Source organism: Rhinatrema bivittatum, chromosome 11 (assembly GCF_901001135.1).
Source record: "Rhinatrema bivittatum chromosome 11, aRhiBiv1.1, whole genome shotgun sequence".
NCBI classification, from domain to species: Eukaryota; Metazoa; Chordata; class Amphibia; order Gymnophiona; family Rhinatrematidae; genus Rhinatrema; species Rhinatrema bivittatum.
The window spans coordinates 34577716-34601334 of record NC_042625.1 but is presented as its reverse complement, the minus strand read 5'-3'; the positions used below and the strand labels follow the sequence as shown (position 1 = coordinate 34601334).

The 23619-nt window shown below is 45.5% G+C and overlaps 1 protein-coding gene across 10 annotated transcripts in view; it reads left to right on the top strand.

Annotated features, from left to right (window-relative positions):
• PITPNM2 (phosphatidylinositol transfer protein membrane associated 2) overlaps positions 1-23619 on the top strand; it is a 316237-nt gene that overhangs the window by 274653 nt on the left and 17965 nt on the right. For 8 of the 10 annotated variants that reach the window (XM_029571362.1, XM_029571365.1, XM_029571370.1 and 5 more), the window contains 5 exons: positions 7788-8000; positions 8981-9129; positions 14519-14635; positions 17315-17431; positions 19497-19645. In XM_029571362.1, the coding sequence (XP_029427222.1) occupies positions 7788-8000; positions 8981-9129; positions 14519-14635; positions 17315-17431; positions 19497-19645 (745 nt within the window). The remainder of the gene's footprint in view (positions 1-7787; positions 8001-8980; positions 9130-14518; positions 14636-17314; positions 17432-19496; positions 19646-23619) is intronic. The other 2 variants (XM_029571369.1, XM_029571366.1) reach the window with 1 other exon arrangement.

Sequence of the window (23619 nt, the reverse complement as noted above, 5' to 3'; positions counted from 1 at the left end):
GCTCTGTGTTTTGATTTGCTCTGTTCCGCTTGTTCGCTCTCTCGGTTGGAGAGTCCGTTTCCAGAAGGGGTGTTTCTTTCCCCGTTAGTTTAGCGGTATCTAGTTTTGTTTACTTCTCTGGTTGTGTTCTACTTTGACATTCCGTAAGACTGAGGGGCTGTGACTGGCACAGGGGCATATATGGCTCCGCCCACAAGTTTTAGTCTGTCTCCATCTACTGGTGCGGAGTCACAACCCAGGTGTCCTGGACTGATCCTTGGTACTACAGGAACGAAAATTATCAGGTAAGAAACTAATTTTCCTTTACACACAGGGCCAGTCTTAGGATAGGCCCCAAGACAAGGGGTGAGCCAGTGCCACCAGCAAAGTAACTCACATATGGGGAAAATCCCCCCAAATTTTAGATACAAAAGCTGGGCTCTGAATTAGAAGTAGCCACTCAGGAAATGGATTTTGGCATCATTGATGAAATCCTCAGGTCAGTGTGTGTGGTGATGGTCAAAAAGGCAAACAGAATGCTAGGAATGATTTGGAAAAGGAGTGGAGAATAAGACAGAATATCATAACGCCTCTGCATGGATCCATGGTCTGGCCGCACTGTGAGTATTGCGTGCAATTCTGGTCGCCCCATCTCAAAAAGAATATAGCAGAAGTAGAAAAGGTAGAGAGGAGGGCAACCAAGATGGTTTAAGGGGTTGGAACAGCTCCCCTATGAAAAAAGGCTAAACATGTCAGGGCTTCTAAACTCAGAGAAGACTCGGGGGGGGGGGGGGGGGGAATATGATAGAGGTCTACAAAATCATAAGTGGGGTGGAACAGGTAAATAGGAAATGATTATTTGACCTTCCAAAATATACTAGGAGTAGGGGATGCTCTTTGAAACTAACAGCACAATTAAAACAAATTGGAGGAGGTTTTTTTCTCTCTTTTTTTCACTCAATTCACAGTCAGGTTGTAGAACTTTGTTGCCTGAGGATGTGATCAAGGCATCTAGCATAGTGGGGTTTAAAACAAGTTTCTGGGAAAAAAAATCATTAGTAGTTATAAACAGACGACTCCAGGAGACCCAGCCCTTTTCATAGGAAGTGAGCAGCCAGAAATTGGATCTACATTTTTGGGATTGGGCGCTGTCAGAGACAGGATGCTAGGTTCGATGGACCTTTTTGGTTTGATCCAGCCTGCCACTTCTTGTGTTCCTATGACGTTGACCGAGAAATAAAAGAATTTAAAAGAATACATCAAACTGCAGACTAAACTAAATATAAAGTCTGTCTCTCTGCAATGTGTGTGTATGGCGGGTGCACGCCACATATAGAAATACTCCTCTTTATTACATTAACAAATTTCCTGTCTCACAGACTCGAACAGTGCACCACGTACAACCCTTCTCTCAGGAATGTATTAGTCTGGTTTTGTGTGTCATCTTGTAAGAAGAACCTGCTGTATACACTTGCCTTGTCTTGCGTGCTGTGTTTTGAGTTTTTTTCATGACTTCCATGTAATGTTTCACGTGTTTTGCATGCACACGTGCCAATTTGAAGCCTCTCAGCAGGGCTGGTACCAGTTTAGGGGACAAAATATTATAGGTGGGAAGCATCAGACATTGTCACTGGTCATAAAAAAATGCTACAGCTGTTTGCTTTATTCACATAAAGCAAAATGCATATGGTAGTTTGAATTTAAAAAAAATGTAGAAAATGTGGATATTAAATCAAATTGATCAGAGTACGATACACTGTTTTACAAGTTGCTAAAATTTTACTATGTTGAGAAATATTTATTTTGGGAAGATAATTTTCAGAGTGATTTACCTAGATAAGCATTTTTTAAATTTATACACTGACATTTATAATACATATCAAATCATGACTAGCAATATTAATTCTCCAAGGACAAGCAGGATGGTAGTCTTCACACGAGTGACATCATCAGATGGAGCCAGGCACGGAAAATTTCTGTCAAAGGTTCTAGAACTTTGACAAGCACACTGAGCATGCCCAGCATGCCACTATCCACACGTCTACATGGGGTCCCTCTTCAGTCTCCTTTTCCGCGAAGCCGAAGCCTTGTGGCTGTGGAACTCGCACGTTTTTGCTGTGGAACACAACTTTTCTTTTTTTCCTCTTCTTTCACAAGTCCTGTCAGGTCCCTCCGTGTGTTTTTCGGGGTTTTCTTTCTCTGTATCTGTAAGTTTCCTTGGTAGTTTGCAGTCGATTACCATCTGTATCGCTTCCCGGTGGCCACCAGGCATCGACTGCGTGCCACGTTCTTTTTTTTTTTCCATGGCATCATCCGGCTTCTGCCGTTGCCCCCAGTGCCCCTGGACCATGTCCATCACAGACCCCCACGAAGTCTGTGTCCTGTGCATGGGGGTATTGCATGATGTCCGTGCCTGTGATCTTTGTGCCCAAATACCTGTACATAATTTTGTGTACACAGGGACAGGGCAAATCAGAACACTTCGATTCAGAAAAAGATTTTAAAATATAATTTATTCAGCTGTTTATAAGAAATTCCAAGACAAGTGTTCTGGGAGATACAATATAACTGCCCTCTATCTGTAATACCTTGCATCTCAGTGAATCTCTGACATGCCCTGACTTATATAATCAAAAATACAACATTCCCGAAGTTTCCAGAATGAATGACGTGACTGCTCAAAGACTTCTTCTACAAAGATACCTTAGGCTGTTGTCATGACAATCTATCATGTATAGGAAATGCTTGTGATGACACCCCCCATTCAATTGTAAAAATCATTCTATACTAGTCCTTCCTGAACCCTCCTCCCATCATACAAGTTCCTGTATCACTCTGGCTTTGATGCAATGTATTCTCTTCTGTTCTTCTTTTGTTATTCTGTTTGTGTAAACAAATCGCAGTCTGGGTCTTGAATAGAAGCTAGACTTGAATTCCACTTCTTAGCACCAGGATTCATTCAAAACTGTCACCTCACAGGATCTTCTTTTTCAACTAGTTTCTGTTAGTTGAAATATGCATCTGCAAGACAACAGCTTGCATCTTGGACTCAGTTTCTCTGTATTGTGAAGCAAATGTGCCATTAAATAGGCCTCTCTCCTGTTGTTGCCAGCAAATCTGTCTCAGAGCTTTTCTGCAAGTCATGCTCAGAAAAGCACTCAAAGTTCATTCACCTCTTGACAAGCCAAAGTACAGCAGAGGTGTCTGGGAATTATTGGTTGTCTGCTCAGCCTATTCTTCATACCCCCAAGGGTTGTCTTGCATGCCTGGACAAAATGGAGAAGCTGTTGAGCGCTAAGACATCGGAACTGTCAACATCGGCATCCAGGACTTAGACTCCGCATAAGGGAATCTTGGCAACAACCCCCTCTGTGTCTCCTCCACTACACCGTCCCGGTTCAGTAGTAGCGGTGGACGGAGCGAAGTCCATATCCTCGCGATCCAGTTCCTTTCTCAGTATCCAAGGCCATTGATCCGTGCAGGAGCAGCATTTCCAGATAAACTTCCTGGAGATGCAGGCGATCTGTTACGCCCTAAGGGGATTCCGGGAGCCACTTAACCAACAAAGTAGTCCTAGTTCAAACGGACAATCAAGTGGCAATGTGGTATTTGAGCAACCAAGGGGGGACAGGATCGTACCTCCTATGCCAACAGGCAGTGCAGATTTGGTCCTGGGCCCTCGTGAGAGGCATCTTTCTCCGAGCCATGTACCTCTCAGGGACGGACAACATTCTGGCAAACTCGTTGAGTCGGGCCTTCCAACCCCACAAATGGTCCTTGGATCAGGAGGTGGTGAACCGCATCTTCCATCTGTGGGGGACCCCGGACATAAATCTGTTTGCCTCCCCGGAGAACAAGAAAGTGGATCAGTTCTGCTCCCTGGTCCAAGCGGGCAGGAGATCATGTCTGATGCCTTTTCATGGCACTGGGGCACCGGCCTCCTGTATGCTTATCCTCCCCTGCCACTGATCTCGAGGATACTTCAAAAATTCCAACAGGACCAAGGCACCATGATCCTGATTAGTCCTTTTTGGCTGCATCCAGATTTGATTCCCACTTCTGCAGGAACTGGCCTTACGCTTTCCGATCAGGCTGGGGACTGCCCCAGACCTGATCACGCAGGACCAGGGCAAACTGCGCCACCCCAACCTCCGAGCCGTATCCCTTATGGCTTGGATGTTGACCGGGTGACTGTTCAAACCCTGGGCCTTTTGGATGGCATGTCTTGGGATTTGTTAGAATCCAGGAAACCTTCCACGAGGAGGTCTTACAATCTCAAGAGGAAGAAGTTCTCGGTTTGGTGTGAAGGGCACAGTTTGAACCTGTTTTCATATCCCTCACCAAAGCTTTTGGACCTACCTACTACACCTCTCCGAGGCTGGCTTGAAGACCACTTCAGTGAGGGTTTATTTCAGCCCCATTGGGGCATATCAGGGGATGGATGGGGCCTCCATTTCCACCCATCTACTTATAGGGCATTTCATGCGGGGCTTATCCTGGAAGATCACCTTCTTGGTAGTGGTCACCTCAGCATGCAGGGTCAGTGAGCTTCAGGCTTTAGTGTCGTAACCACCTTATACAAAATTTTGTCATGATAAGGTGGTCTTACGTACACACCCAAAGTTCCTCCCAAAGGTGGTCGCAGAATTCCATCTCAACCAATCCATTGTCTTGCCTACCTTTTTTAAAAGGGGAGGGCGCCCCGCACAATCTGGATTGTTAAAAGGGCCCTGGCTCTTGACCTGTAACGAACAGCACCTCACCACAAGTCTGTTCAGCTCTGTCTCCTTTGACAGAACAGGTTGGGGGTTGCAGTGTCCATAGACCTTATCTCATTGGCTAGCAGACTGTATTTTTTTCTGCTTACACACAAGCGGCCACATCAAGGCTCATTTTGTCCGAGCCGTGTCTGTTTCGGGGGCTCACTTGTGTGCGATACCCCTGCATGAGATATGCAAGGCAGCCTCTCGTTATTGTCTGGACAAAGATGGATGACGTGACAGTCATTTCGGTCAGTCGGTCCTCTGTAATCTGTTTCAGCCTTAAAAATCCAACTTGTCCTACTTTGGGCCCTTTCTTTGGGTGCAGGCTTGCTCCCCAGGTTTTGGCAGCTCTATTTGTTGTGCACGTCTGCACCTGTTAAAGGCTGCATATGTTGGGAGCAGCCTGTAGCTACATATTCACCCATGTGTGAGGACTATCATCCTTGAAGAAAGCAGAGTTGCTTACATTTAACAGGTGTTCTCCAAGATTAGCAGGATGTTAGTCCTCTGGGAACCTACCCGCCACCCCACGGAGTTGGGTTTCTTTTGGTTTAATATTTCATTTTCACGAACTCTGGTATAAGACTGAAGAGGGACCCTGCGTGAATAGTGGCACACTGGGCATGCTCAGTGTGTCATTCAAAGTTTCTAGAAACTTTGACACAAGTTTTCCATGCAGGGCTCCATCTGATGATGTCACCCATGTGAGGGCTAACATCCTGCTGTCCTTGGAGAACACCTGTTACAGGTAAGCAACTCTATTTCCAATAAGAGAAAAAGAAAACTCTTTCAAATACATTTCATAACCTGACCTTAAATCCAAAAAATGGTGGGGAGGGAGATATCCAATGAGAGGACTGAGCGCACAAAAAAATATATATTAGGATCCAAGAGCAACTCAACATAAGCTTTTAGGATTTATGCGAGCCCATGCCTCAAAGTCCTTGGGGAAAACCATGGGCTAGGAAGCATTTTAGCCTGTATTAATCGGCCGGTGTTCATGTCGGGGGAGGAGGAAGAAGAGGCTGTGTGTTGATGGGCATAGTCCGATCGCGGCGTGTGGTTTCTCTGCAAAAATCTCCCTACAGAGAAAGTGAGTGCAAGTGACCCACATGGCATGGGGCTTTGTACCCTGAGGCTAGTTTCAGAGCAAACGTTTGCTTGGGGAACTGGTGCCAAGCAAAGCCTGCAACTCAAATGTACCAACGGTCTTTGTCCAGGGCGGATGGTTTGTAAATTACATTTACGGCTTGATAACATGTATCTTGCAGGTATCTATAGTGCAAGCATATCTGGATAAAATTAAATTGAAAGGCAAACATTTAACAAAGACACCCTTAAATATCACTTGCGACAAAGAACAACTTCAGGTTTGCTTTGTGGTCCCCTGTTCTATTTGAATTAAAAAGTGTTAATTAGTTGCCAGAAATGCATCTTCAGAATAGTCCTTGGTCCATATAACTTGTTTTTACTGTGAAATGTTGGTGCTTTCTGGTGAGGATGCAGACTGGGCTTGGGGGGGTGACACGATAGGGACATACAGGCAGACCGGGTGGAGTAAAAGCTACAGTGTTATGCTGTTTTGAACAGAGACTGGCAATTACTTATAAATGATTAAACATTTACATGGAGACGTCTATTGTTTAGTGAACAACTGTGGGTCTTGCACAAATCAGTATAGGAAACGTGCAGTCAAATAATGCGTTGTTCCACCTCAGGTGGATTTTCCACACTTAGGAAGATTATGGGTTGTTACAGAATAGGAAATGTCACCACCTGTAAAACCATTTAACTAATAAAGCTGCATCTGATAAATGCATTAACCTCTACCTTTTTTAAAATACTTTTTATTTAAATTAAAACATGAACCCTGCAAAATGGTGTGTGTTTTCCTTTAAACCTCTCCCATATTTGGTATTTATGCAAAAATAAGTATCTGAAGGGTTCTTGCTGCTCTCCTTCCCAAGTTTGAACATGAAGGTATATTAAAGTAAATAAATGTGCAAGTTTCTAATCCAGAGGTATGAAAACGAAGGCCAGGAGAAGCTCGTGGGAGGTGAACAGGGCTGACCACCCTGGGCCTTGCAGCTTGGTGGGGACCCCGTTCTGCCCTGGTAGCTGCATCCCCACACTAAAAATTCGGTGTTTCAGGCCCCTGCTTCTATTGATTTGCCCTGGTCCCTGCAGCTTCCTAATATCAGCCCCAGGAGGAAGCTTCTGAAGGAAATTGTCTTGCATTTAAATATTTGTCTTTATTTTTTAAATGTCTGCAGTGCTAAAAGTCTCTCTGTGAAAAGATGAGGCTTGGATTCCCGGATAGTATGTGCTTTTCATTGCCCTCTGGGATATTGCTTAGAATGGATTGCTGGTTTCCCTGCTGCTGCTCTCAGGTGCCAGCCTTCAGCTCAATGTCCTCCTCGGAGGAGAATCGTACGGCCTGAAGCAAGCAATTCACTTTCCCAGAGCAATAATGCCGAGGAGATTCTGGGACGTCATGGAGCGAGCGAGGGAGGGGGTTTACATATACTGAATCCAAATCTCTCATTTTCACAGAGATGCATGGCAGTGTGTAACTTTCTCTTCTATCCTGTAACATCCCCGCCAATTGCAGAGTGTCAATAGTGTCGGCATGCAGCCTCTGGCCCTTTTCATTTTAGTTCAAAGCCACTAGTCTGATTTGAAATACTTGGACAAAATTTAAAATAATTCAACAAATGATGGTACTCTTTCCCCCGCATGCTTTACGAATGTAAGACTTTTTTTTTTTCTATTTTGTTTTTGCTTGGAACTTTGTCTTCCTACTGGTTCATTATTCTAATGTCTATCCAGAAATATCTTGGGCATTAGCACTTTATCCTTTACATTTTGTAATGCTCTTTTTTCGATAAAATCACAAATGTACTTTGACTGGAGCAGTAATCTCTTAAAACAATTTGATTTTTACTTTAATCCGTTCCCTTTTTCATCACCTTGTCAGTTTTAGGAGGACAAAATTATTTTGCATGTGTGTGTAATTGTTAATCAAGTGTTTGCTTTGTTCCTTAGAAAAAAAATCTCATCTTAATCATTGCAAAAAGTTAAGCCTCCTGTCCCAGCTCGCTCTCCCTTACAACAAAGCCCACACAAACAGATCACGCAAACACCGTAGGCATCCCAAACCCGACCTGTCCCAGAAACACTATCGAAGAAGATTTGCACTGGTCCCAAATGAGGCATCAGACAGTAGGCCGTGGATTTCCGCCGTGGACATCGAGAAAGGTATTCAGGAGAGGAGAGCGCCCCGTGTTAACATGAAGTGACTGACTCTCTCAGGAACACGTGCCTGTCGTCTCCAGATCTCTGTCCCACAAATGTTTTTCACCTTAACCCACGTGCTCTTCTGCTGTCCTTTGGGCACTAACATTTATTCTGTGGCTGAAGGAATGCGAACGCTGACATGTCTGAAAGGAACTCTTGGGAGGGTCTAACGTTGAGGTTATGAGAGTTTCCTGGGATTTATAAATCATGATGGCAGTGGCATGAGCTATGAACAGCTGGGACTTTACAGCATCATTGAATAGTGGTTGCCTGCACTCAGCCTGCTGTGTGGGGGGAAAAACTAAGGCAAGATCAACTGATTACAGAGTTGCATATAACAATGTGACAGCAGGCACAATCAGACCTTACTAGTGGTCAGGCAAATTGTGGGAAGAGCAACCAAAGAGCCATTTTGAGCAATCCCTACCGAAATGGCATGTGAGGAGAGCACGTCTGTGAAGCCCCAGCTGTGGTGCAGGCTGCAGATATGATTCACTTCTTTCCAGCATTCATCAGCATCAATAATTTTCATCCTCTTTGCGTTTCATCACCAAGCCAGTCGCTGGAAGACTCTGAGCTTCAAGAGCGAGCACAAGTCCTTCAAACTAAAACATTTTCCCTCCTTTGAATAACTTGCGTGCTTTTCCTTTCCTTTGACTGTAATAAACACTGGAAAATGTGTAGACGTGCTTTATTGAAATACAAAACGTGAAAGATGCAGTAAGATGGAATTACTGGGAAAATGGTCGGGTTTTCTAGTGCGCTGCGTTCTTTCAGTTGATTTAACATTAATTTGCATGTTGCATGTTTCAAAGGAAAATGGACATGCCATTCCCCTCTTCTCTTTGAATTAGAAAGAAGCAAGAACTAAGTTTTTGAATCCATGGGATGTGATCACAGAAAGATTCTTTTAGTTTGTAATGAGGATTTTCTTTTTCTAGTTGCTGCCAGGTGGTGGGGTACAAAAAGAATCGACTATGCTCTCTACTGCCCTGATGCCCTGACCGCCTTTCCTACAGTAGCCTTGCCGCACCTCTTCCATGCAAGCTATTGGGAGTCCACCGACGTGGTTTCTTTTCTCTTGAGACAGGTATTGCAATCATTTCTGCAGTGTTCTCTGCTTCCCCAACTTCCACTGAATCGGAGATGGCCAGTTGTGGTCTTCAACGGCTGCAAACAGGGTCTGTCTTTTAAAATAATCAAAATGTTCAAATTAAACTCACTATATGCATACATGAGGAGGCTAAATTTGCACAAGACTATGGTTTGTAAACCTGCCAGGAGTAATGAGGCTATCCTGAAAACCAGATCCATTTGCAGCCCTTCAGGATTGCAGTTAGTTGTCCCAACACTGAACAATATGTAGACGTCTAATGTCTGCAGTTTTGTTTTTTTTTTAATTGGATCAAATTTATTTGACCAGGGGCCACTCCGAAGGCCTAGTGGCACTTTGGTGCATTGCCATTAGGCAGACTTGGGTTTAATTCCTGGACCTGCTTTCTTACTTATTGGGCTGGCAGGGGCTTTAGGGATACTGGGGGGGTAGAGGGAGTGAATCCCAGCCATCACAGAGGTGCCTGTATATCAGGGAGCCACGGGCTGTGGCCTCTTATGAAGGACTGGTTTATAGAGAGTAGCTGTGAATTGAAGGTTCCTGGCACCAAAGTCCAAGCTGGAGCAGCTTCCAATTATCGCTGAAACTCAAAAGAGCTGCTGGGAGGAAGCTGCTGCACCAAAGAGACCCAAGCTTTATTCTGTTCATTGTGTTTGAAGTACTCCAATTTGTATATCTGTACTGACGTCCTTTTTCACATTATAGTTTTAATTTATCAGACATTCCAAAACGTGTTTTCTCTAGGTGTTTTGTGTAGGCACTCTGAATCGTAGGGTGAGAGATTTCTGTTGCTCAAGTGTTGAGTTCACCCACACTCTGTCTGTTCTTATTTCTGCTAATCTCGTCAAGCAATATTAATCACTCCATGTCAGTATTATTGACTTTGTACCCTGGGCACCTTACTCGATGAACTGTGTAGTGGTATTGATCTTTTAACCTTGTGTCTGTGGCAGGTCTATTTGCTGGAACATGGTACACCACATTGCTTCGGTAACGAGCTGTTGATTAATTCTGCACCCACCACTGAGATTTGGTTAGGGCCGATTCCAGCGCTGAAGGCCATGGGACTACTTTTTTTTTTTTTTTTTAATATTTCTAAGTTGTTCAGCTAGTTACAGATCACAGTTTGTGGAATTAAGTGAACAGATAATTTCATGCGAATGCTGTCTTACATTGGGAGTCTTAACTTCTATATACAGCAAAAATTTACAGCCTGGTAATAGATGCTTTTCTATATCCTGCAATAACTGGAACCCGTTAAATAGGCCTCAGAGTATGATTGAGGGCCAGTGTTTTGTTTTTTTTCATTTGCAGTATTGATCTTAAAAATGTTTATGTTCACAATATAACTGTTTATAGTTTAGGGAAATGTCTTTTATCATTGTTGTAGTCAGTTAGTGAATTACTGTCTTCACCTTTCTGTTTCTTGAATTAATAGAAATGTCTTATTTTTTACATAGGCCGAATGGTCTCTTTCTGCACTCATGTTTCTCATCCACACCAATTATTTTTTAAGATGTTAATTTGAAGAAAGGATCCAGTCTGTGTGGTGGGACAATGATTGTCCATCTGATTTGGTAGAATTGTGGTGGGCAGTTATGATGGTGGTGTAGTTTACATGTTAAAATGATCCATTTGTACAGCACAGCTTTGCTAACTCATTGTTCCTAGATCAGTCCAGACTCCTGGGTTTATGCATCCCTGCCAGCAGATGGAGACAGAGAAAGTTTTACTGACACTGCTACATAATCCCGTGTGCCACCTGCAGTTCTTCAGTATTTCTCTGTCTACAGCAGATGGTGAAAAACCTGGAGAGTATTTATGTGAGCCTTCCTTCCACAGGGTTTTTGGGTCCTAGTGGATCCTTCCCTGTCTGGTTGGGGTAGATGAGCTGGGGGTCGGTGACATTTTTGTTTGTTTGCTCCATTGTCCCATGGGGTGTAAATCTGGTGGTCCAGATCTCTCCCCTTCACGAGGCTGCTAAGGTGGCTGTGGGCTCAGGGCAGCTGTTTCTTTCCTCAGTTTGCCTCTCCTTTTTGCATAGGCTGATCTTCCTGCAGTGTTTGACTGCTCTTCCTTTTGGATTGGCCATGGTGCCCCGCACATTAACCAAGATAATGGTGGTGGTAGCGACAGCATGACGGAGTGCTGGTGCACCCTTACCTGGATGACTGGCTCATCAGGGCAAAGTCGGAGGAAATTTGTTGCCAATCGGTGCAGGTGGTCATAAATACTCTGGAGCCTCTAGGCTGGGTGGTGAATTTGGCAAAGAGCCACCTGGTTCAGTCCGAGACCCTTGAGTATTTGGGAACTCGATTCGATACATGGAAGGGCAAGGTGTTCCTTTACAGAGGAGCGTATTTGGAAGTTGCAGGGGTCAAAAACGTCCAAGCGGATTTTCTGAATTGCAGACTTCTAGATCTGGGGGAATTGGACTGGCCGAGACAGCAGTGCAGCTTATCTGCAAGAAGTGGGGCTGCCCCCATGTGGATCTAATGGCGACTCGTCTCAATGCAAAGGTAGCTCGATTTTTCATTCGAACGGGAGTATGGGGCCCAGGGAGTTGACGCCCTAGTGCTAGCCTGGCCTCGGGAGGTTCTGCTTTATGTATTTACTGCTTGGTCTCTGGTAGGCAAAGTGTTGTCGGATAAAGAGACACCTGGGTGAAGTGGTGTTGGTAGCCCCGGAGTGGCCATGTCTGCCGTGGTTCGTGGACCTAGTCAACTTGGCTGTGAATGGTCCGTTGCGCTTCAGCCATCTTCCAGGCTTTCTGTGGCAGGGCCTCATATTTTCAGATCAGGCTGCTCACTTTTGTCTAACGGCTTGGCTTTTGAGAGGTGGCGTTTGAGACACAGAGGGTACTCGGAGGAAGTTATTGCTACTCTTCTTCTTCTAGATGGACGTCTACTTTGTTGTATGCGAGGGTCTGGAAGGTTTTTGAGTCCTAGTATATAGCTAATGGAGTGCAGGCCTTACGCCCTTTGGTATCTCAGATTTTATTCTTTCTTCAGAAAGGTTTGGTCAAGGGCTTGGCTTTCAGTTCTCTTAGGGCCAGATTTTAAAAGCCCTACGCACGCCGAGCCTAATTTATAAAGGCCCGGCAACACGCGTAAAGCCCCGGGATGTGTCTAAGTCCTGGGGCTTTGAAAAAGGGGCGGGGAAGTCCAGGGGGTGGGGCCAGAGGCCTCCGGCACAGTGGCTATTTGCCGCGGTGTCGGAGGATTATGTGTTGGCAGGTGCAAAAGGTAGGACAAAGATCAGGGGGGCCCTAGGTTAGGGCTAGGGAGCGGGAGGGCTAGGGGAAGGGAGGTTAGTTTAGGGGGTTGGAAAGTTCCCTCCCAGGCTGCTTCAAAATCGGAGCGGCCTGGGAGGGAACGGGGGAAGGCTGCGGGTGTTTGGTGCAAGCACCCCCTTGCGCGCGCCGACCCCCAATTTTATAACATGTGCGTGCACCTGCACGCACATGTTATAAAATCAGGCGTCCATGTGTGCGTGCCAGGTAGCATGCGCACATGGACGCTCGCGCATACCTTTGAAAATTTACCCCTTAGAGTCCAGGTAGCGGCTCTTGCTTGCTCGTGAGGTAAAGTAGAAGGTTGCCTGCTGTCTTCTCATCCTGATGTGGTTAGATTTCTTTGGGGGGGCTAAGAATTTGCGCCCTCTGGTGAGGAGAGTTTGTCCTTCCTGGAATCTTCGCTTGTTCTCAGAGGTTTGTGTGAGGCACTTTTTGAACCTCTTAGGAGAGTGATGCTCAAGGATTTGACCCTAAAGGTTGTTTTTCTTGTAGCCATTTGTTCAGCTAGGAGAATCTCTGAGTTGCAGGCTATGTCTTGCCATTATCTGTTCCTGCAGATTTCGGACTCAGGAGTGTCCTTGCGGAAGGTACCCTCATTTATACCAAAGGTGGTATTTGCGGTTCATGTGAGTCAGACGGTGGAGCTTCTGGCCTTACCAGAGTTGGACTCTTCCACGCCTCATGCTCGAGAGCTTAAGCTTTTGAATGTCTGCAGGGCTTTGTTGAGGTATCTTAAGGAAACAAATGATTTTAGGTGGTAAGACCATCTTTTTGTTTTATGGAGTAGTTCGAAGAGAGGTAGTCAGGCTTCCAAGGCTACCATTGTGAGGTGGCTCAAGGAGGCTATTGGGTCAGCATTAATTCCAAGGAGTGTCAGGTGCCTGAAGGTTTGAGGGCGCACTCTACGCATTCTCAGGAGGCCTCATGGGTGGAAGCTCAGTTGATTTCACTGCAGAAAATTTGTAGGGCGGTGACTTGGAAGTCGCTGCATACATTTGTAAAGCACTATTGCTTGGATGTGTCTTGCGAGCGGGACTCACCCACCCTAAGTAGGGAGCTTTGGTACATCCTAGGAGTCTGGACTGATCCAGGTGCGTACAGGGAAAGGAAAATTTGGTTCTTACCTGCTAATTTTCGTTCCTGTAGTACCACAGATCAGTCCAGATCCCACCCGATCTATGGAGATGGAGAGTCGTCTGCTCAGCTGAGGTTTATTGGTAGGGAATACGGATTTTCATGGTATGGAATGTAGAGTTGTTGAAAGTTTTTTGTAAATATTTTGAGTCTGTTGGTATTTTTGCAAATTTTTTTTTCTTTGGTGCTTGGATACCAGTCAATACTGAGGAACTGCAGATAGCACACGGGATTATGTAGCAGTGTCAGTAAAACTGTCTCCATCTGCTGGCAGGGAGGCATAAACCCAGGAGCCTGGACTGATCTGTGGTGGTACAGGAACGGAAATTAGGTAAGAACCAATTTTCCTTTCTGTGGTGGAGCCTCTTAAGCAGATCCCAGGATGATGCCAAGGAATGTCTGTACTGATACTGAGAGATTCCTACTCCCAGGTCTATTTAAAAGGGAATAAACCCTTTTCTGTTGGTGCTGTCCAGCAGCAGAAGTCAGTGTTCATGAAGCATTCATGCAATATGGGGTCCAAGCTTTTCTTTCTGTCTTGCTCTTGGCTTTTGCCCTTTTGGGGAGGGGGGTGGGGGATCAAGCTTCCTAGAGCCTCCTTTTTGACTTGCTGTCATGGTAGTGCAACGCATATCCACTCACCCTCCGTATTGTGCCCAGATCGCTTCCTGCTTCAGTAGCCATTTGTTACAGCTGAAATCTTCTGTCCTGGCCAGTAGACTTTCTTGCTCAGTTGGAAGTCCCTGTATCCTGGATTCAGGGTCCAAGAGGAGTACAGCAACAAATCAGCCATGCAGTGGCACAGATACACAGCACTAACAATGGAATAAAGCCACAAGACTGTCTCTCCAGGGCCACAGATTAAAGTCACCTTAAATTCATAGGGGATAGCACTCTATAGAAAAGCAATCATCTAATTTGCAGTCTTCTTCTTAGGTAATGCGACATGAGAATCCGAGTATCCTGGAACTGGTTGGAAAAGAAGTGTCTGTGTTCACTCCTTCAAAGCCAAGGGAGAAGTGGCTTCGAAAGAGGACACATGTTAAGCTAAGGGTACGTGCTTCTCATGCTTACAGATATATGCAGGTTGGGATCTGGGAGGAGAGGTAGGACGACACTCCAATCCCAATATGTTAAAAGATTCAAATTTCCTAATGATTGTCCAGTTGGAAAAGCCTGACAGTGTTGGGGGAAAAAAAAAAAGTTCTTAGGTTGGTGCTGAAAAGATTCAGACTGCTCACAAGCCCCTTCCTGTGGGGTTGGCCAGATAGAGGACTGTAGCAAAGTGTAGGAAAGAGGAGAGTGCTGAGAAGTAAAGGGTGAGATGAATGGTGTCCGCGGTGGGACTGTGTAAAGGACACTGGGGCCTGTGCACTGCCCACTTTGTCGACATTTAAGAGACCAAGCAGACCTGTTTAGTATTAACAATGTGTGGATGCTATTTGTGTTCCATTTAATGCAATTTGCATTTGGTAATAGTGAACATCCTTTTCTTCAATCCTGAGTGCACTTAATTGCTAACCTCCATTTATCACCAGTGCACCACTGCATCTTGTGTGTTTTTAAAGTGACTTAAGGTACTTTGCATTTTAGTCATGACAGAAGTTAACTACACAGATATGTATGTATGTTTGATCATATGTGCCTCCCAGACCCAAATAAGGCCAAAGTTTTTTGGTTTTGGTTTTGGGTTTTTTTTTTCTCACATAGCTCAGAACATGACAGTCTTGCTGCATTTGAGTATCTGTGTTTATTCTTTCAAAATTACTTGCATGGTATACTTATAGCAACCAGAAGAAGACGGATCAGTAAAAATGATTCTTTATTTATCACAGTACGAATGCCCAACTCTGGCCGAGTTTCGCTCTATTTTTAGAGCTGCGTCAGGGGCTACTATAACAATAAAACATATCAAACATTTAAAAACATATAAATGAGATGACATCACAATAAACACAAATCATAAAAAATAATAATCAGTAATCAAGCAAATTAAAATGTATCAGAAAACTTAAACCACTTCTAACAACCGCCAACTTTCGATCAGTACTTCAAGCGCTAATATTTGCAAGCACTGATTATTGCAATACCCTTCTACTAGGTTTACCATACACCTCCATAAGACCACTACAAATATTGCAGAACACGGCTGCAAGAGTATTAACTGGAAAAAGGAAAAGAGACCACATTACAGAAACACTGGCCGAGTTACACTGGCTTCCCATTGAACAAAGAATACAGTACAAAACACTATGCACCATACACAAATTAATACACAACGAAAACGCAGACTGGCTTAACACAGCCCTTCGCATACACATCCCCAACAGAAATCTAAGATCAGCCAACAAAGCACTTCTAACTATTCCATCAGTCAAAACAGCAAGACTAACCCAGGTAAGAGAGAGGGTGTTATCCTTAGTGGGACCCATACTATGGAACTCCATGCCCTTGGAATTAAGACTACAAAGAGAAAACAAAACATTTAGAAAGAATCTAAAAACTTGGCTATTTAAACAAGCCTTTCAGAAAGAGAAGGGAGAATAGAATCCAGGGAAATGCAAGGTTCAAACCAGGGAAGTGCAAGGTACAAAACACCCACACAAACAGTAATCACTAAGGGTGTATGTTTTAATAGAATTCATCACTGAAGGATAAGTTACATTTATAGAATGAGTCCTAGACTCAAAACTGCTATAGAATTGACCTGGACATAAGTGTTCATACTCATTTAACAACTAACTTTGATTAAAAACTATGTTACCGAACCTTATGGCATCTGTGTAAAATGATAGATTTTAATAGCATTACTTTTTGTGCCTACTGTAAACCGTTGTGACGGTACCCACCTTAACGACAGTATAGAAAAAGATTTAAATAAATAAATAAAATTATATAAAAGAAAAACATATCAAACAATATAAAAAACACAAAACCACAATGATGTATGTATCAGTATATAGGAACTAGAATCATTTTGGATATTCTTATACCTGTGGTGTGTGTTCAGTAATTTTCATGTAAATACTGCGCACACGGTCCTTTTCACAAGTTATCACCAAAAATGGTTACGCTGCTTATATATTAATGGAAGAGAAAAGATAATGTCAGTATAGGCATTCATTATAGGTAAATATACCACACTCTTTGTAACTCTTTAATAAAGATATTATTCAGAAAGTCTTACAGAATATGTCTGTGTCCTTATATCTCTTCGCTTTGGTGAGTACAAGGCAAATGAGTTAGAACAATTTCTACACCATGCGGACAAAAAAAACCTAAAAATAAAATCTATCTTCTCTAGAGTAAATTAAAATGAGTGCTGGAATGTCGTGCAATAAATAATGTGAACATGTCTCCATCTACATCTATCCTAAAAAGAAACACAGGATTATATACTGACCCCCCCCCCCCCAAATCGATATCTGCCTTAATTGTAGACTTCTACCTCTCATCCAGAATCAAAACAGTTTAAAGATAGCTACCTGCCTGCACATATGGACACAATGCAATGTCAGTGTAATGAACGCTGGCTCAGAACATGACAGTCTTGCTGCAGTTGAGTATCCGTGTGTATTCTTTCAAAATTACTTGCATGGTATACTTCTAGTCACATATTCTTGCTTAGGGATTTGGGGTCTGTGTGCTATTGATGTGATTATAGCTCGGGGGGGGTGGGGGAATAACAAGTGTGTGACGGGGTTTTTCTTTTGATTTTTTCAATGCTTACAGAATGTTGCAGCCAATCACAGAGTCGGCGATGCCATAGGTAATGAAGATGGACCCCAGACCTTAATGGGAAGGTTTATGTATGGTCCTCTGGACATGGTCACGCTCACTGGGGAAAAGGTACAGTCAGCTTGTGCAGAGCCAGTGTGATGTGCCTATTGTATATTCATTACACACGCTTCTCTTTATAGTAAACTGAAGCTTTACTTGTTTATGTGCGTAGCAGCTGTCCACTTGGCCTGTCCAGCCTTCAGGTTTCCGTACTCTGTCACAGGAAACCTGGCTCTCCCACCTCCCTTGCCTTTACTATCGCCCACAGCCTCTATCCTAAGTGTGCTTGAACTATTTCAGGTTTTCAGATACCACCGCTGCTTCTAGTAAGCAAATCCAGGCATATTGTTGCATTCTCAATAAGAGTCCCCCCCCCCTCCCCCAAAGCTAACTCTCTGCAGTCTTACAGGAGGCTCCTCTTATAACAAATATTCTTTGACTAGTTTTATAGGCTCCCAGCTCACTTATTGTAAAGAGGCACCAATGACATTCCCCACTATACTCCAACGCGTCATGAAGCAGAGTTGACTTGCCCATATCTTTTGAACTGACCAATAAGTACTTGTCAGCTTATTCTATGCCCTTCTTGCCCAGGCTTTTAAATTACTCCTGAAGAATTGTTATTATGCATAGCATTGCCAGGTATTTACTATAGATAGATTTATTTAACACTTATATTCTGCATCTTCCATAAAATATGTTCAGTGCAGATTCCATTAAAAACATAATTATGTAGTGCCTGCCTCTAAAGCACTTACATATTGTCAGGCCGATATAGTAAGGACGCGGTAGAAAGAGTGCGGCAGTGCCGGGCGCACCCGTGTTTGCTGCACGCACAGTTCGGATGACATACCGCTCGATACAGTATTTAAATGGCATGCAAATGCAAGCCGCATCCAAGAAGCGTCCATGAAGCGCAATCCATTATACAGTATCCTGGGTGCGCTGGTACCTGTCATTTCAAATGACATTTGAAATGACAGGTACCAGGAAGTGGATACAGGAGACAGGCTGCCTGACCCCCTCACTCCCCGGGACAAGACCAAAGTGAATCGGGCAAACTTTCCCCCAGCCCCCGCTCACCTGTCCTGGCCGCGTCCATGGATGCCGATCTCCCACGCTGACAGCTCCGGAGCAGCCCCAGTCCTCTCTCCCCTCCTCCCGGGGACAGCCGACGGCGAGAGTGGCTTCAGCAGCCCGGGGCGGATCGGGCACTCCCCATGGCTCCCAGGATTCCGATTCTCTAAAAGGTAATGAGTGCACGCCGTGACCTGAGCGCCCGGCTGGACATCCGAGGTCACGGCGTGAGCTCATTACCTTTTAGAGAATTGGAATCCTGGGAGCCATGGGGAGTGCCCGATCCGCCCCGGGCTGCTGAAGCCGCTCTCGCCGCCGGCTGTCCCCGGGAGGAGGGGAGAGAGGACTGGGGCTGCTCCGGAGCTGTCAGCGTGGGAGATCGGCATCCATGGACGCGGCCAGGACAGGTGAGCGGGGGCTGGGGGAAAGTTTGCCCGATTCACTTTGGTCTTGTCCCGGGGAGTGAGGGGGTCAGGCAGTGAAGCGGGGCTGACTGGGGCTGCTCCGGAGCTGTCAGCGCAGGAGATCGGTACCCATGGACGCGGCCAGGACAGGTGAGCGGGGCCTGGGAGAAAGTTTGCCTGTGAAATTTTGTCTCGGCTTGCCTAACGCTCCACACTAACACAGGGGTAAGGGTAGGCGATAAATTAGCAGGTTAAACATGTGGCAAAACTGCAGGCTAAAAAAGCGATAATTGGGGTGCACGTTACTGTATGGGAGGGAATAGCTAATCCAATCGTTTACATATCATATACATGCCGCGGGTGGAAAGGGTTACCCGTTGATTTAAAGAAGCGGTAAGGATGGGTTAAAAGGGATAGTGAATCGCGGGTTGGACTTACGCGGCCAAATTGCGGGTACAAAGTGGGTTAGAAACAGGGAAATCTCGGCCGCACTTTACTGTATCCGCCTGTGTGTAAGCACAAGGATTTTCAGGAATCTGATGATGAGTAACCAAAGATTGTGGGATTCAGACCCAGTATCCAGGCCTCAGCATGTGTGCGCCCAAGGCTGTGAGCTGTCAGAATGGTGGTCAGCTCTTCCTTTCATTTTACAGGTTGATATCCACATTATGACGCAGCCTCCTGCGGGCGAGTGGGTTTTCTTTGACACAGAACTAACCAACAGCAGTGGAAGGATTTCCTATGTCATCCCGGAGGGCAAGCGGCTGGGAATTGGCGTGTATCCAGTCAAGATGGTGGTCAGGTACTGTCATACGGCATTCTGCAACTTCCTGTTACTGGTGACGGACAGCAGGCAGTACTTAGAAACCCTGAATCGAAATTAACCTGACAGTAATTGCTGGCTAGTGCTCTTCATATTGATAGATGGGGAGACTAGAGTTCAGCTGTTTATTCCTTGGTCTCAGAGAGCTGCTGAAGGAGGAAAGCACAGAGAGTTCTCATCCAAGTCATCTTGCAGTGCTGAGGGACAAACATGAGAGGAGGAAATGGGAGGTGTGAGCCAGGAGATTAGCTTCCGCAGAAGCTGGGGTAATCCCCTGTATCTCCTGTGCCTCACTTTGTTCAGCTGTTTTTGGATAATAACAGGGGAAAGATGTCTTCATACAGAGCAGGCAGCGACCCTGGTTCCTAGACTTTTTCATCCCAAAGGTGGCTGTGTCTGTATTTCTAAAGTACTATAACCATAAAACGTGCCGAAGGGTGATTTAATTACTATACAGATTTACTATTAATATTACAAGGTTTAATCTGATGTGGCAGGTGGGAGATTTCTAGAGAACTAATGCACTTCTTGTTAAGCGCCATGCCATTTTTTATGACTCTTATATATCCAGGGATACAAGAACACTTAGAATTTTTTATAAATCAATATATAAGTATTCTTGGGAGATGCTGATGCCATGTCTCTGACAAACTGACCACTAGCATCTCAGTGTATACAGGAAGTGATCCTTCTTTTATAGATAACATACAATATTGTGGAAGATTCTAGAGTGCGTGAGTACCTCGAGGATAATTTACATAGGTTGTCTGTCAACAGCATGATAAAATCATCCCTAAACTGCCCTGATTACTTCTCCCAGGTGGGGCCCATTTGCCATCACTTTTTAGATAGTCCTTTGTTCTGTTAGAATCTTGCTGGTCAGGGTAATTAACACATCTGTGGCTGTGTTTATAGAAACCCCTGAGAAAGAGTGCTCCATTGTGACTGTAAAGCCTGAAGTTTCCAACCGTTACCTTCTGCTTTGTGTGACCCTATGATTAGGCATCTCCTTATGGAGCCAGCTTGACTGCCTGTCCAGATGTCCTGGGAATTCTGCAAGTCATGCTCAATAAGTCACTTAGAGTTCATACAGCTAAGGCAGGCTAAGAAAACCGAGGATTCTGGGTCAGTTTCCTTTCTCCATGTTGGTTTTCTGTTCAGGCACACTCCTCATTCTGACTACAATATACCTAGAGAGATGGTAAAAGGATGGTGCAAGGAGGTTTTGTGTATTTTCTTCATTCCCTGTACGTACCCGGATCAGTCCAGACCATGGGTTGAGCCTCCTGTCCAGCAGATTGAAACAGACCAAAACTGGAAAGGGTATCCTATATCAGGACAGAGCCTACCCTGCAGCCCTTCAGTATTTGTCTGACTCCAGCAGATGCCAGGCAGCTCACCCTGCGGTTCCCTGTTAGCTTGCCCTTCCCTTACAGGGTTTTCTTCTTTTCTTCTGCTTAAGGGGCAAGCTCAAGCAAGTATTACCTGTTCTCTTTTTTGATTAAAAAAAAAAATTGTCTTGATTGAAAATTGTATCTGACTGTCAGGGAGACAGCCCTGTCTCCCTCGCTCTTGGGGTTCCTAGGGGGGCTTTGCCCCTTGACTTGCTCAGCCTAGGTTCCCTGTGACCTCCTTACCTGGGGCGAATCTGGTGGTGCCAGTTACTCCCCCTCAGCCTTCTGCCTTGCCCCAAGACGTCCATACCTCGGGTGCATATTCAGGGAAGCGCATTCCCCTGCAAATCTCTACAATTTAAAAAAAAAAAAGAGTGAAAAAAGATAGTAATTTAATATTTTTATTTCAGTGTAAAACTCAGTGGCAGAAAGGTTTTAATTCTTGGGGAGGGAGCGGGGTTCGATCTGCTCCTCTCCTCTGGGACTCCCCACTCAGCTGTTTTTTGATTTCTATCACAGCTGGGCTGATTTCTTCATGCCACGTTCACATTTGTGTTTAGCCTGTGGAGAGCCGGTCTCCCGGCTCTTCAGAGATGGGGTGTGTTCCAGATGCCTCCCGGGTGGGGAGAACTCCTCCGGCGGTGCCAAAATCTCAAGCCCGGGGCCGGGCTCCACGACGCATGGCCAGGCCATTCCTGACCCGGCAAACCGCGGGAACGGTGGCCATTTTGGGTTTTTCTCCCGATGTGGATTCTGCATCACAGGGGGCAGAGCTGGATTTGCTGGTTTTTACCCCCCGATTTGAGCCCAGTGCGCTCTCAGGGGGATGCCCTGGGGCCCCCCTCCCCTCGCGGGAAAATCGTCTTGGGCCCGATTTTCTTCGGATTTTGTGCTCCTTTTGCACAAATCATATTTGGCTAGCCTTCAGGAGGAGGAGGACCTTCCCCCCCCCCCCCCAAACTCCCGCGGTTCCAGAGCCGCAAGGCCCTGTGCGGGTGGTCCCGGGAGCCCCCCTCCCTGTGGACCCTCCACAGCCCCCCCGTGGACCCTCTTAATGAATTTGATGAGGAGGCTGCAGCTCAGACCCCCCTGCTCGAGGGAGACTATACCCGCGTCCTCCGGTCATTCCAGCGGGAGGAGCTGGAGCCTCATATACCTTTTATTCTACAAGAATTGGGGATTGACGCTCTGCTGGATGATTCTGTGATAGCAATGCCACCGAACGCGGACCCGGTCCTGGTGGGACTTAGGACACTCCCGCATACGTTCCCCTTCCATCCTAATCATAAACTGCTTCTCCTATGGGGATGGGAAGCCCCGGAGACGGGTCTCCGGGTCGGGAGGGCTATGGATAAGCTCTATCCGCTCCCCGAGGATTGCCTGGACATGCTGAAGATTCCCAAAGTGGACTCTTCTGTGTCTGCGGTAACCAAGCATACCACTATTCCAGTGGTGGGTGCCACAGTGTTGCAGGATGTCCAAGACCACAAGCTCGAGTTTTATCTGAAACGGATCTTCGAGATCTTAGCTCTCTGGCTCTGGGCGACAATCTACAGCAGTCTCATGTAGCGGGCAAGCCTTGGGTGGATACAACAATTACTCAGCACCCACGACCTCCCGTCCGCAGAAGCGGAGCAGGCGGAACGCTTAGAGGGCGCCATTGCATATGGCGCGGATGCCCTGTATGACTTGCTTCGCGTTCAGGCCAAGGCAATGGTTTCCGCAGTTTCGGCCAGACGCCTCCTCTGGCTGCGCAACTGGTCCGCAGACTCCTCATCTAAGGCACAGCTGGGCACACTGCCCTTTAAGGGCAAGTTGCTTTTCGGAGAGGACCTGGAACAGCTCATTAAGTCTTTGGGCGAAAATAAAGTCCATAAGCTGCCGGAGGACCGCCCTAAGCATTCTTTCTTCCCCACGCATACCCGCTTCCGCGGACAGCGTCGGTACAACACCCGTGGCCGCTGTTCCTTCCCACGGGGTGCTACTTCCAGGTCCCAGTCTTGGTCTCATTCCTTTCGTGGCCGCTGTGCCTTCCGAGATGGGAGTCAGCATCACCCAGCCACCAAGACTGCTCCACAATGAGATACGGCCGGTCCATTCCTCCGCACAAAACTTAGGTGGGCATCTTTTTTTGTTTTACAAGGAATGGGCCAAAATTTATTTATTTATTTAAAAACTTTTCTATACCGTCGTTTAGTAGTATACCATCACAACGGTTTACAGATAGGCACATAAATAAGTCTGGTTAGGATTATAAATTAGCTAGTAGGTGCCAAAAAAGTTTCGGTTACATGATTCAAATAATATACACTATTTGGATTGTGGATTGGAAATTCCATTCATATGAATAATAGGATATCCATATACGAGAATACTGTACTCTTAAATTAATCTTTAGGTATGAGATAAAATAATAAAGGAGGGATAACTGCTATTTGTTGACTTTTAACAGTGTGCCGGAGTTCTCTTTCTTGTCCGCTAGTATTCCTTACGCCCTACTCTCATTGTGAAAAGCTTTTTTGAAGAGCCATGTTTTTAAACTTTTTTTTAAAGAGTTTT